The sequence below is a fragment of the Bombus affinis genome, chromosome 10, assembly GCF_024516045.1.
Source record: "Bombus affinis isolate iyBomAffi1 chromosome 10, iyBomAffi1.2, whole genome shotgun sequence".
In the NCBI taxonomy this organism is placed as follows: Eukaryota; Metazoa; Arthropoda; class Insecta; order Hymenoptera; family Apidae; genus Bombus; species Bombus affinis.
This window is the reverse complement of record NC_066353.1, coordinates 9,609,973-9,624,908: the sequence shown is the minus strand read 5'-3', so window position 1 is coordinate 9,624,908 and position 14,936 is coordinate 9,609,973. Positions and strand designations below refer to the sequence as shown.

Genomic DNA, 14,936 nt, shown 5'->3' with positions numbered 1-14,936 from the left:
GAACGTACATGATCCATACGACTTCTAGGCAGTGGAGAACTAGCGGGCATTGCGCTCATACTGGAGGCACAGTCGGATTGACTATCAAGGAAGTTTCGGTAATCATCCCCAAAGTCCAATAATCTTCGTGCCGTTTCTACGTCTGGCGCTTCACTGTATGTCTCGCTCATATATTTCTCCTATTGAAAAGAGATCAGTTTAAAAATAAATATTTGCTTATTTACTCTATTTATATGAATATCGACATAATGCTTCTAATTAAACAAATCATTTCAAAAGAATTCAACGTTAGCAACTTGTCAGGAACTTATATGTTTGATACGAGTGTTTATTTCCACCTAATTATTAGTCTCAATTACATAAGGCAATTTCTCTAGTCTACTCTTTAATAGTATCATTATGGTAACAATAATATTAAGCGAAATTTCCAAGAGATAGAAGTTAGATTTCCTAAAACGGTCTTACCTATGAACGTACTCCATATCCTCACAATCGATTTCAAAGAATTGCGTAAAATTTTGATTTATTCAATTAAAATTTTTATTTATTCTGGTCCTAATTATTGTCTGTTACATAACAACCTAACTTTGTTAAAAGCGATACCAGGAAAAAGAAACACCAAAAAATTAATAACAAAACGAAAACAAAAAATGAAACAAGAAGGGAGAAGAACAGGAATTTTGTTTCGTACGATTCCAGTTGAAGCCAGTTACCTGATAATTATCCCAAGCTTGATCGGAGATCGAGTTGTTTCCGAGGCTATTCATTTCGATGTCGCTATCGACGTTCAGTTGCTGATTGCACAGCTCCTTATTGCTTGGAACGGTATCGTAGTAGGCGAAGCAGCCTCGCGTATAGTTACGTTGTTCCTCACCCTCGGTCTCGGACGTGGAAGCCACCGAAGTACAGCAAGGTAACCTGAACGGCGGTGTCGGGTCGCTGACGATCGTCCTCTCCGCCGAGAGTTGCTGATGAGCGGTGCACCCCGAGAAAGAGCCGGATTTTACCAGGGTAGTCAAACGACCGTGACAGTCTCTCGAAATGGTGCGCATCGCGCGATTTCCGCTTATTTTACGCGGTGAACGTTGCTGATTCGACGAGCTGCCATCGCTTCCCGCCGAATGATTCGCGGTCACACCTTCCGAACTGGAGTCACTTTTACGACCCTATGTAAACGGAAAAGCGAGAAAAAATGGAAACACGAGAAAATAATTTTAATAGTTTTGGCGCGCTCTTTTCTAGCTACGAGCAAGCAGCATCGTCTTACCAGGTTCTTCTTGCGCAACCTGCTCTTTTTCCTGCGCAACGAACTGTTTCGAACTACACGGCCGTCGTGGCAAATGATCGACTCCTCCAATAACGTGGACGTTGAGTTGTTGAACGATTTCCGTGATCCTCTGTAATTCAAATGAGGTGAAATTAAAATGTCTGCCAGTTCGATGAGGCAATAGGGTATCGAGGCAACGCGACGTCGCGGTTGTCGACACGCGATGGATTTGAATAATGCGCTCCCATGCGCATCGATTACACTATAAATCGATGTGTATACCTCGATGGTTCTAATTACACGCGCTGTCTCGAAAGCGAAAGATACTGTAACTTATTCACCGAAGTAAGTTGGAAACTTGAAAATTTGGAACGTTGAAATTAAAAAAAGATCTAAAAGTGAAAGTTTCAGTTCAAAAATTTAGATTTCTAATCTTCCTACGATCTATTCGTTCTAACTATAACCAATTCGCAATATTATTTCTACGATACAAATTCGCTTCCAAAACGAGCAAACAAAGATATGTAGAATTATCTACTTACGTTGCATCGAGGGACACGGATTTAGTGGGCGGAGTAGCGATTAACTGGTGGAGCGCAGTTTCGCTTATGGAGAACTGCGAAATCGGGTCATTGGTTTGGTTCAAATTCGAGTTGTTCCCGATCTGTGAGATACAAGATACGCTCCACGGTCTGGGCCCGTTGTGCTTCTGCTTGGAGCGCATCACGACTTTTGGCGTACTCGTGTCCAGCATCGGATGCGCCTCGTTGATCGGCGTTTTCTCAGCGTCGTCGAATATCTCTTGCGACACGAATTGAGACGTGCAACCCAGTGCACCTTCGAATCTACGATACGTCGCAACGCTACTCTGCAGATCCTCCGATGAAACCGACTGCCTCTCCCCATCGGATTCTTCCGTCGTATACTCGCCACTGGCATCGCAGCTATCCAACGGCTGTAATTCGCGCTGATTACAATTGTTACGAAACGTTATAATTCCCCCTTAGACCTCGTTACAACTGGCGCGCATGATCAGACTGACGATTCGGTTCCTTGACCGTTTTATATTCATTTTATGATTCTTGTTTTCTTTTGCTCTTTACGTACTTGACTTTCCTTTTCGAAATATTATTCTACCTTTTTATTTAATTATCGCGTTTTCAATGCTTGTTTAAGAACGAACGATGGTGCAGTAAGATATTTCGAAAGCGAATATTATACTTGCGCGTTTTCTTTCAAATCGTTAACGTAACTTGATCGAATCCAAACAAGCATTTAAACATCGATTAAGTAACTCATCGACGACAAAGGATCGAGATATCACGTGTCCATTCTTTCACATTGTTACGAAATATTCAATTTGCAAAGCGGAGGAAGTTTGGACATCGTGCATGAATCGACAATTGCCAACGAAAAGCCAATTACGTTAAATTCAATTACATTAAATTCCAAAGAACGACCTTGATGCCTTCCGATTAGCATGAATAATCTTTTTCCCATTAAATAAATGAACAAAAGAAAAAATCGTACGAGGCAAACGTCGAGCTATTCACCCCATGACAATAGCAATAATTACAACCTACCTGTGACGTGGATCGTCCGTCGTGGCTTCGTACAGAGTTCAATTTCAACCATTCCTTGATCCTCGCGTATTTGGCGCGATGATTATTCGTTATACCCTCCTTATCATCGAGAATGAGCTGAGGGAAAGTCTTCGTTGCACCGTTGCGCCTTTCCTCTCCGACTAATTTCTCTACTTCCTTAATGAGCCTTTGGATGCTCGTCTTGTCGTTTCTCGTTTCGTCGTCACTGTCTTTCTCGCAGCGAGAAGACGCGTCGGTTTCGTTTGAAGTCTCGTTGACACCCTCCATGTTGGAAGTCTCTTTTACGGGCTTCATTTCGCTCGTTTTCGCGTTTCCCTCGCTAGCTCGTGGTTGACTCTGCCCCTCGCCGAAGTCCAGACGCACCAGAACGTTGGTCTTGCGTTGCTCCGACGTAACGTTATTCAGCCGCGATGACGTGTACGTCCACTCTTCCTCCGACGAGTCCTCCGCTACGATCGCCGCCTCCTCGTTCTGCTCAGAGTCGGTGTCCAAGTGGCGGAAGTAGAAGGTCGCGCAATTCTTCGATTTCCTGTCGGATCTAATGCGAAACGACACGGATCAGTGGTGTGAAATTCTGATTATCTCTCGTGGACTCTCATCGTCTAAAAAGCTTAATAAAAGCCTTAACTTTTTACGTATTCTTTATTTCGGTTGCTTCCGAGTACTCCGAACTTTCAATACTTTGATTATTCCGAATATTTTCAGTATTTTGAAATTTTTATGATTTTACTCGAACATCGTGATTAATTAGAGGTAGTAAGTGGTATCTAGGTAAATTTTGATAACGTAGATCTGTGTTTTCTAAAAGTACAGTATTTCGTAAGTACCGAGTGTTTCATAGAGATAAATTGGATTAACCCTCTGCACCCCTTTACTTTTCTTGCAACGAAACTTTTCATTATCGTCGGAGTTTCTTACGGAACTTTGGGCACGTTTACTTTGGCATCATCTCTGTAAAACACCTTCTTCAAAAAGTTTTCTCCAATTATTATACCGATTGCAAAACATTAACAAGTGTGAACGACAAAGATAAATAAAAATACTAACGTGTTGATCAAACGGAACATTAACGCGAACTCTCTGAATATAGCACTAACATATTCGTGCACGTCAATTAGGCGTACACGCCCACGCGATAAAATCCTGATAAGGTGATCTTACGTGTTAAAGGAGGCGACCTCCTCAGTCGTTCTGCGACGTTTCACTGGCTCGTTAGCGGCTAAATTGCCGTTCGATTGTTCAGAGTTCCCTGGCTGGCCGTCGATCTGGTCGCAGCTCTCCTCGATGGCCGTCGAATTTGCCATCGGTACGGTGTCAGGTGTCGGTGGCATGTCGTACTCTTCGTCTTCACTTACCGCACCTTCCTCGATGTCAGCTTCTTCGCCCTGATCGCCTAACGTGCTCGCGATTCGATTAACTTCTTGGAGATTTTCCACTCCGTCGGACTTTGTGTCCATCACATAAACCGGACATAATTCATCCTGAAATCAGACGTTACGAAGTGTTTCTTCTTTTTCCTGTTTTTCACTATTTCAGTTGAGAAATTCCGTGGTCATTTTAAGATTCAAAACTTTTCATCGCACTATGATAATCGGTAAGATTACACTAATCCGGACCATGCTGCGTTGTCGTAAAGACACTTTTTTTTTAGTAAAATAGGTTGATTGTGTTTGAAATGTTCGATATCGAAGGAAACATAATCAGACAGTGAGAACTGTACGTTCGCATCACACCGCTGCGACTGACCGAGCGCGAGGCGCGTGCAGATTATCACGATAATTTTCTACGATAAGGAGTTAATTATCGATCAAGTCGCTAACTGGCGCAACAACGCAAATAACTGTCCGATCTCATCAAAATATCACGGCAGTAAACGAATGGAATGTTTCTACCTATGCTTGAGAGAAGGGCGATTTTCGAGAGTAATCGTACGTATAGATATATATCAAACGATTAATTTTTTGTTTCTTTCTCGGACGTAAAGAAAATAATAATTATCACGCAGCCTGTATAATTAAACTTACATTTTTTCATTTGTATATCAATCTAATAAATTTTATAATTATCCAGCACAAGTCTACCTTTCTATCGTAATAAATATACCGTAATAAATTACAGGAAATCGATCAAAGTTTCAAAATATTTGGAATAGAAAATAAACCTTTCGACGCCTCGATCACGTTTCCTACAACAAGTTTTCGAAAAACGTCTTCCGCGTATCAGCATATCGAAACATAATAAAACGCATACGTGTCGAATACGCGTGTGTACGGCCCGCTGTATAATGGCGGCACATCGGCGTGTATACGTGCTCGTTTCGCGGCAGATTTCTTTCCACTTAGCACACTCAGTGACGGTATGCGAACGCCATTCCGGTCGTTATTATTTGTTGCTCGACAAAACGGATTCTCTCTCGTGCTCCATAAAATCGAGCGTGATGCAACCGTGAAAATTTCACGCTTCGAAGTGTTTCTCGCGTTACCTCGACCGATCGTATGCGCGCTTTCGTTCGTCGGTTGATTCCATTCGTACTTGACGAAATGGCAAAAACGTTTCGATCGATCAAAGAAAAACGAGAAACACACCGACGCCATTAAGATTTCAGGTTACAGGTATTTTCACTACGGTGAGATTCTCGCTGTGACTATGAAAATAAAACAGGTAATTCGCTTCGTTAACTGATTTGCCTCTTGATACTTGTCTTTTTCTCTCTGCGAGTTGTTTCAGAAGCAAACATATGGGGGAAGTACAAGTCGTTTTTGATACATGTCCGGTAACAGGGAAATGGTGGACTAGTTGGAACGAGCAAAAAGTATTTTCAAGATCAACTCCATTGGTTCGAGCGAAGAAAATAAAGACAGGCACGGTAACGTGACAAAATAATGGAATGTAATAACGTTCGATGTAACGACGAGGTAAGAAACTGGTTTCTTCTGTGTAGGAAACGCAGATGTTCGAAACGAACGAAAGAAAATAAATATATATGCACATTCGTTTCTGATTAGTCGAGAAGAGGGTTGATGCAATGGAAGCACGTTCCTCGGCGTCACGTACGCGTAATTACTCGTCAATTTCAATTTTATTTTATTTTGCCTCGTGAATATTTCAAAAGGTAAAAGGCCCCGCGTGCACTTTCTCTCGTCGAGTTCTCATTCCGCTCGCAGAATAACGCGTTTGGAACAAGAAACACTTTTCGAGCTTCCTCGAGAGAGAAAAAAATGAAGAGGAGAAAAAAAGAAATATAAGAGAAAAAAAGAAATACCGTTCTCTCTTCTTACCGTCCACAAACTTCTTACTGAACTGTTTCTTCGAGTTATTCGGGGGACTTTAACGATGCCTGTGCCAATTTCATGTCACGAGACTCTGTCGATCAATGGAGGAAGGTCTAGTTAAAGAAGCGATGCGAGGCGATAAATCCTCGTGAGTTTGACGCGCTTTGATTTGATTCAGGTGTTAATTAATGTACACGAAAACGAAAAGTCCGGCGTCGTAAATCAATTTCACCGCGCAACAAAGACATGGAACGCCGCCGAACGCGTTCCACTCTGCGAGCTATAGTGTTGCCAGGCGTACAAAAAGAACTTGTTTCAACTGCTATCAAAAAATGGAACGATATAATTAGCAGCAACAGCAAAAAAAAAAAAAAAAAAAAAGAAGAGAATGTTGAACTTATATACACGAAACTTTACTATTTCGTTTAATTTAGTTATATCGCTTTAACGAAGAGATATAGTCTCAGTTAAAAAGCTACAAAGTTATCTACCTCTAGGGAACGATTAATTCACTCGAAACATCCAGATAAATCTTACAAATTGATTTCATCGACTAACAAAGAGACGCAACGAAAGGAACGCGGTGGAACCGCGCTTGAACCCGTGCCACGCACTATAATCACGTTGTGTCGTAGCTCGCGAACGATAGATCATTCACACTGGTAACGCACGTGTGACGAGTAACGTTACACTGTGTACGCTTGACGCACTCGTGATGCCATCCACACACCAGAAAAACATCATCCATTTGTTTTTACACCAACTTTCCCCGATAAACCTGAAAGATAGAGTACAAAAATCGAAATTACCAGAACGTTAGACAGAACGGTAGATTGAGATAGAAGTTGCACACAGATTGCAAGTTGATGTATACGAGGGACATCGACCACTTTTGTTCCGGGAACGAGACAATAGCTGCTAATAAGGATCAGGCTCATCTCCATATTCAGGTATCCGTCGTCTCGTAGATCTAAGCTATTTGATGGTCTTAGAGAGATGTTTCGTAGTTCCAGACAACGAATTATAAGACAGAGAGTGTTAGAAAATGACTGGGAAGGAGGATAATGATTCGTAGAAAAGGAAAGTCGAGTGCTACGTTGTAGAGTGGAAATGAAGTTAATACGTTTCCGAGTATGAGACAATTGGAGTTATTCTTCGAGATCTGCCGATTTTAATTCCGAAACCACTGAGGTGACGTTCGAATAATAATTAACGCGAAAGCTGGAGTTTTCTCTTTTGAGGATAATTCAAGTTTCTTGTATAGAAAAGATCGTTTGATTGGAAATAAATAAAGAATAACGATTCTATTAATTCGGATATACTTCAGTGCTATCTTATGATGTTTTTCAGAATATCATATTCGGAGCATTATAGAGAAACACGTGTGCATTCGAATCGTTTAAAATCGTTGAATATAGTTGAAGCGCGGAAATGAGTTGAGAGTTCCAAGTAAGAAACGGCATGGAACGTGCTCCGGATTTTATTCGATTCGATCATACGCGGACGTAACGCATGCACCAAGTATGCAAGATAGTTTTTTGTACTCGAAACGGAACAATAGCCGTTAGCTAATAAGGATCAAGTTCACTTCCACAGTCAGGTGTCCATCCTCGAATAACCACGCGGTAACGTCTTCCAAGCCGATCCGATATCGAAGCGCAGGAAACCTAGCTCGACAAATATTTCCAATTTTTTAAATTCTCGAGCATCTACAAAATACTCGAACTGCTTCGTTTTTAAATCTTAGCCGCTAAGCTTCACAACGATATACCCTAGTACGATAAATTACACTGGGAACAACCGTTCGTTAATGCTTGAAATATTCTTCTCGATTCGTCACACGAATCAATTCGAGTTTCACTGAAACACCACAAAGACACCACTAAGTATATCGCCCACGGATCAAAGACTTTCTCGAGCGTAAATCAAAGGCTAATCAACTCGCGACGAACGAGCCGGATCCACCGCTAATCCACGGGTTCATCTTCGTTAACGAATCCACGAACACATAGGCACACGTGCGATACACCATGGATCGTCAACCGAACAGTCACCTCGCTCTAATCAAGCAAACTTCCTCCCGAAGGCTCGTACTCCATTGTTCTTCGGCAACAGTTTGGGAAACGTTGCCATACCGGTTTCACGACTCTTCTATACAGTGTATGTTCTCGACCAGCGAATATCCCGCTAAATATCCTTGCTGCAAGAAGAAAATAATTGCAAATATATACATTTTGTGTACGCACCTCGAAATAGGATCCGTCGCTGATCGATCGATTCTCGGAAGACGCGTCGGTATCGGATAGGTCCGCTCTGCTAGTGGCTGGATCCTCGTAGTATCGCGATCTCGTGGCTCTGTGGCGTTTCGAACGCGTCGAACGAGCCGACTGACCCGGGGATTCCCTTCCAGAACCTCGCGAGTGTCTACGGCTGAGTCGAGGCTGCTTCGTGACTGGCTCCTCGTCGCTGTCGCTACTGCAGCGGTAAGGCACCAAGTTCTGAAACACGCCGAACAGCCGAATCACTTCATCTGATAATCTTCGTTCGTCCGCCACGCCTGTTACGTACCAGTCTCTGATTCTATCAAAATGTCTAGGTAAATCGGTCTGCCTACCACGCACGTGTTTACGAATCCTTTGTCGGATTCGAGGATGAACTCTTCGAGGCAATTATTGGGTAGTTTAAATCTCTGTCTCGTGATTTTAGTTTTTAGTCTCCTTTTGGTTTTGCGAGTTTGTGTTTTTGTCAGATCAAAGTACAGAGACCACGGATGCGTAGATCGTATTATACGATTGCGAGACAAAATTGAATCTTAGAATAGCGATTGAATTTTATTTGACGTACTTTTTGTTACAAATATAGCTTGATGGTATAATTGTGGAGAATAGATTCTGATATAATGTTACCTTTTCATTGTCACTGTATTTACTTAGAATGAAAAGAAAAAAGAAATAGAGAATTACTGGAACGTCGAATATAAAAGAGAGAAGACCAAAGGAACAATATGTCCCTTTCTATAGCAGTAATTTCTTGTCGACGAGTATCGTGAAAGAGAGCCACGACAACGAGAAACTGGGCGCGGCAAAAATTAGACGAGAAACGTGTACCCACAAAGCTTGGAATAATTTTTCCACGGTTTTATCCTATTCTCGATTCAAACTAATTTTACGCTGGCGCCGATCCAACTCGAGTTTTCTGTGAATTCGTATAAAACATCGTTTCCTCCTTCTTTGCTCTCCAAAATTTCCGTCAGCCTTCAAATCTCGCCCGTGCCGAAAGAAATTTCCGCTGAAGTTTCGCGTTGTGTGACAATACGAATTAACACGTTTCCTGTGAGGGCGACACTCGCAAACCATAGTGTATTTAGCATTTTTCGTATCAATAATCTTTTTTGCACTTTGAATATGAAATCTGCACGGCTTTCTTTCCCTTCTTCTGCATACATTTCAAATGTAAATGTTAGATGGAAATTAATTCGAAATGAAAAATTCCAGCATGTGTTCCCGTTTTCCACGATATTAAGCCATAATATATTCCCAAGAATCTTTAGAAATCCGTACGCTGTTGTTAAACGAAAAACGAAAGTGAAAATCGCGAATCATAATGCGTAGTCGTAGTGAGCCTCGATTATTAGTTTCTTTTCAACAATACACAAAGGCTGGAAACGATTACGAGTACGCGAAGCCCCTTTAATTACAGATCGAAATCACATCGAAATCAATGATTATCCCGACCGTTGAAGGCATTCACTGGCAAGAGCTGTGCCATTGGCAGCATGGCCAAGCGACACAACGTGACTAACGAAAGACGTTCGATGGACGCGACTGATACAGTCTAGAGAACGTGTGTGTATCAGCCGACGAATAAATGCAAAATTAATGGTCGATTTCACCGTGGTTCGAGTAAATTTAGACACCGGTGATTTATAGGATTAACCGTACACCTCGGGAACCGAGATATTATTGTCGTATCAATTAAACGCACGCGTTAATCGGACCCAAGGCGTTTCGACTTGATTTCCAATTTCGCGTGTGCCATGGCTTACTTAGCGTTAATTATCCGTCGAGGGTTTAAAGGACAATTCTTCTTTGCCTACTCTTATCATCTCCAACGTGAAAGTTGTAATTTATTTCTTATTAACGATGAAACGGAATTTATTGGGAAATAAAGAAATTGCGAGAATATCACGAGTCTCTTCTTCTTGCGTTTCAGTGTACATTATACATGGAAGGATAAAGTGTCTTCTAATGTAAGTTAGTAGTATAAATATCGGGAAACGTGGTAAGTAGATAATCTCCGGTATACGATTGATAAGAGAAAGAAATAAATGCAAGTGCCCGATAAGATCTGTTATGTCTTCGATATGATTCAAGATACGTCCAATTCAGTGGAACTTTATTCTTTAATAATCTTGAATAATCGTGACATCATCGCCTATAATAGTATGTAAAATTTCAAGATTCTCTTTATCCAAAAAATATTAAAGAAATAGAATGTTCGAAAGATTCTACACCGATGGTACTTTTACATGAATGCTGTAGCAAGACGTTTCGCCTCGAGTAAATAATCGCGTTTTACGACTTGATCTTCTTAATGGATTAATTTAATTGTTGGTCAAAGCCGGGTGAAAGGCGTGTCAGTGAAACATCCTGATAATAATCGTTACATCTTAGTTGGATCGTTTCTAAGCAGAGCGATGCTTACAAAAGGCCACGCAATTTTCATCTAATTTATTAACTTTCTACGATCTAGATAAAGGAATTCTTCTCAACAAACGAACTTAATACTAAACATAAAATGACATTAAACAGACGAAAACATTTCTAACGTTAATGAAAGGAAATTATGTTATAGAAATATCCAAATTTCAATTTACAATTAATTATTTGTAAGTAAAATTTAGCAAATGTAGCAACAACGAAATTTTTAATATACATGCACGGTTAATTAAGTTGCAAACGCTGGCTATTAATTACATATACATATTTTTAATGATAAAAACTTGTGAGATTCCATTTCTCTCAACAGATAAGCTGCTAGGAAATCTAATCTCCGACAAGAATAAATATACAAAATAATCGGAATTTTTCTCGGCTATTCTTCGTTCTAGCGCAGGAGCCTCTGATAGTTTAGAAAACAAACTATCTAGCGATAGTTTTAATTGAACTAAACGATAGCGGATAGCACATCTTTGACAATAAACAATGATTTTTACAATGTTTTAACTACGTATAAAATAAACATAGCAGGAATATCGATTTAATAAATAGCTTCTTAAATATTATTCCCACTCCACGAAAAAATTCTGCAATAAAGAAACTCACCGCAAGATGGAACAGGCGCGGATCGAACTAGATTTGTAATAAAATTATCGGGTTTTGTATTTCCGATTCTTTCAATTGAAAAATAACCTAATACAATAAAATATCGGTACTAAGAGGAAAGCGGATAACTAGGGAAGTTTTCCACGGCTACTGGTAATCGAGGAAAACAAAAAACGGGTAGAGAAGCAGATTCACGACAGTCGGCTAGGAACTCGCTGCGCGTTACTTGGAACTTACTAGAAACCGCAATGAAAAAATAAACGAAAAAGCTGTCCTGGGCAGAAGAGAAAGCCGAGAATACACGCATCTTCTTACTCGTACAATTCTTCCGTAACAAAGGCCGAGAAAAGCCACAACCGTTAATCAACGACCGCCAGAGCTTGTCTGATTTTTGGGCAAGCAGCAGTTATACTTGAATCACAGTGACCCCTTTTGAGTCTTTATATTATCCTTACTTTCTTTTCTAACACAACTTGCGAGAGTAGCGCGTAATTTAAAAAAATAAACAAATATTTACCATGAAATGTTAAGAATTTGGTTAGCTGCACGGCAGGAGAAAAATGTAATTAGACATTTAAGCAATTTGCAATTTCTAGAATCTTTGAGAATCCTTCAAAACTCTTCGTTACTTTCACTTCTATTCGAACTATTTACGAAAGGAATGTACACTGTATAAGAAATCTTATAATTAGAAATTTAGTGTTACCAAGGAGAAATATATACACTTATAGTTAATTTGCTAAACGCGGAGAAGAAATCTGCGATTCCACTAGAATCTTTTCGACTTCAAAGCCTTGAAAACACTACGCTGCTTTCACTTCGACTATTCGAAACAGGAACACATACTGTACGAAAGTTCACAAAATCTTTACCTAACGCAATACGATATCCTTGAGATCCGCGGTATACAATTAAAATCGAATTTCTTAGTCGCTCGATCAATCCTCTCGAACCTTTTAGATTTACTTCGAGACTCTTCGATCATTCGCGAAAGAATTCCATACATTTCAAGAAATATCAGAAATTTATCACTGACACTTGGCAGGCAAACCTTACCAGATCCAAAGTAAACAAGTAAAAATCAACTCGTTAATAATCCACGCACTTACGCAATTCTTTCGCCTTCGTGTTTCTTAGAATCGTTCGCAATCGACCAGTTAGCTGCGCCCGTAAATACGTAATAAAGTTCAGCAGGATCAACGGGCCAGAACGGCCGATTCAAAGGTGTTGAGCACGGGGAAAAGTAAATCACTCACTCTTATTTCGACTGGCTAGTCACGGCTTTGCACCGGGTGACGGGAGCCAAATGTCAGACGGTCTTTGATCCGCGTATCGAACTTGACTGAATATCTAACTAATATCCAAACTAATTACCTGCGATGAGTGGAGAACCATCTTCGCTGTAGCCTGCTTTGTAGAAGACTGACAGGAATGTCGAGTCTACCAACGATCGTTACCTGGGCGACCTGTTGATACAGGCTACCTGACCGTAACTTGGATGTAATGAACATCTCCCCTTCCCCCGGTTCCATGTGTATTATCTGAGGGATAACGCAGGTAAAGCGAGATGCTAAGAAGAATTGAAACGTGTCTTAGTGATGTCTCTCTGTCATAAAAGCGATGGTCTCTCTGGCTTATTAGGAGTACAGAGTATACCGTCTTGGAGTAGGGTACACTCAAAAGTCTCAGGTATTTCCCATTCTTAATAATTATCCGTAGAATTTCATATTTCCAAACAATATCCTTGGAATCGATAATAGCGAAACTACGGATGTTTATGAAAAGCTACGCAGGTCGTACACGATATGTAAAAGTACATCAAATATTCAAAGTATGATACTCGCTGAAATATTTAATGGGTAAAACAAGTTCCTGCTTGTTAAAAATATGGATCTGCATAAACATCCGCGGTCTAGTGTTGTCTATTTCAAGTGACACTCGACGAATCCTAGGGAAACGAACTGCAAAATATTGAGCGTCTGACCGTTTTGTTCTCTATCTAAGTAAAGATTATAGGAAATTACAAAAGTTTAAGAGTGGAAAGTTCTATGCTGGTAACCTTCAAACGAGTGGAAAATACTATTAGGAATAGTTAGGAGCTTATATACCTAAGTATAATTCAGATATAAGTGTTGAAGGGATCTTGTCGAACAGACAGGTCTTCAAATGTCCAAAAGTTAAGAACAGAATAGATGGAATAAAAGTTTTTAGGAGACGTTAAAAACTGTTGAAATATACTACGCTTTTTAGTAAATAGGTATACGTGTTGGTATATATACAAAGAAGATGAATACGAATAAGACAATAAATTTTACGTTAGAAAGTATACAGTTATTCTACTATCCTTTTATGGTCGACTCTCGTGGATGACTTGATTAATCAATACTTCCGGTTGGTAGGGACAGATAGTCTTTTTCTTCTTTTCCAGCAACGTTATATTCTACGCGAAATCTACTCTGTGTCAGATTACGATTAATATCCTACATCAAGCCTAATATCCAACATCTATCATTGAACGTTTCGTTTAAGTTTAGGTTCATGAACGTTTCCGAGGGAAACATTAAGAAAACCGAGACACGAGCGTTTCGCAAAGTTTCGTCTCGCAGCGTGCGACGCGTCATTGCTTGAATAAATTTGCGTCGAATAGCCGCGGTACGGTCCGGCCATGAACTACACCTTGTTCATCGCTATTTAGAACCACCACTTTCGCCTTTTCAAGCCAGCGTTTCCCCGAGAAAGGGACACGGCACCATGCGTGTCAAAAGATCAACCAACAAAGATAAACGGTAACTCGCTTGGGCACTTTGCACATCGGCGAAACCTCCACCGAGAAAAATGGTTGCGTTCTTTTTAGAAACTGTTCTTCCTTGTATTCGCAGCACGGTGTTTTCTCAACAGGCAGATGGAAGTAAAAAATTCTCGATGATTACGAAACGGACGTAAACGAACGTCAATTTATCTATCCATATTCGTTCGTAAGAATATTTGGATTTTTATCGTTTATAGATATAATATAAAATAGTCGTAGAGAGAAACAGAGTTGTAAAGAGAAATTTCTAAAGCGGGATATTGGAGTAATCTAATAAGTAAGAAACAAAGAATAACGTATGACTTTCTAAATGTTGTAATCGATAGAAATTTCACTTTCCATTGGTCGATTTTAATTAAAACTATGAATTCTGTTCAAAAATGTAATTACCCTGTAATCCTTTCGATTTTTGTTCCATTTACTTCGAGTTAAATGGCATTAACCCAAGAAATACGACTTTTTCACCGACAAAGATGTTCTTCTAGCCGGTTGATTCGACTGTGCCGCTTATTTATAGCCGCTATAAACGTAAGAGAACGAGACACGCGAAACGATGTCGTTAGACACGGGCAAACTCGAGCTGTCATTAATCGAACATGTTAGAATACCGCTTCTCTTTATCCGTGACGATTACCTACTGAATCAAACGTGAACCAAACC

General features: G+C 40.3%; 1 protein-coding gene across 10 annotated transcripts in view; it reads right to left on the bottom strand.

The window, feature by feature from the left end:
* Positions 1-14,936, bottom strand: part of LOC126921061 (uncharacterized) — a 259,485-nt gene that overhangs the window by 182,285 nt on the left and 62,264 nt on the right. For 9 of the 10 annotated variants that reach the window (XM_050732249.1, XM_050732250.1, XM_050732244.1 and 6 more), the window contains exons 8-14: positions 8,390-8,641; positions 4,033-4,352; positions 2,851-3,409; positions 1,810-2,234; positions 1,268-1,397; positions 714-1,166; positions 9-179 (exon numbers count right to left, since the gene is read on the bottom strand). In XM_050732249.1, coding sequence (XP_050588206.1) covers positions 9-179; positions 714-1,166; positions 1,268-1,397; positions 1,810-2,234; positions 2,851-3,409; positions 4,033-4,352; positions 8,390-8,641 — 2,310 coding nt within the window. The remainder of the gene's footprint in view (positions 1-8; positions 180-713; positions 1,167-1,267; positions 1,398-1,809; positions 2,235-2,850; positions 3,410-4,032; positions 4,353-8,389; positions 8,642-14,936) is intronic. The other variant, XM_050732245.1, reaches the window with a different exon arrangement.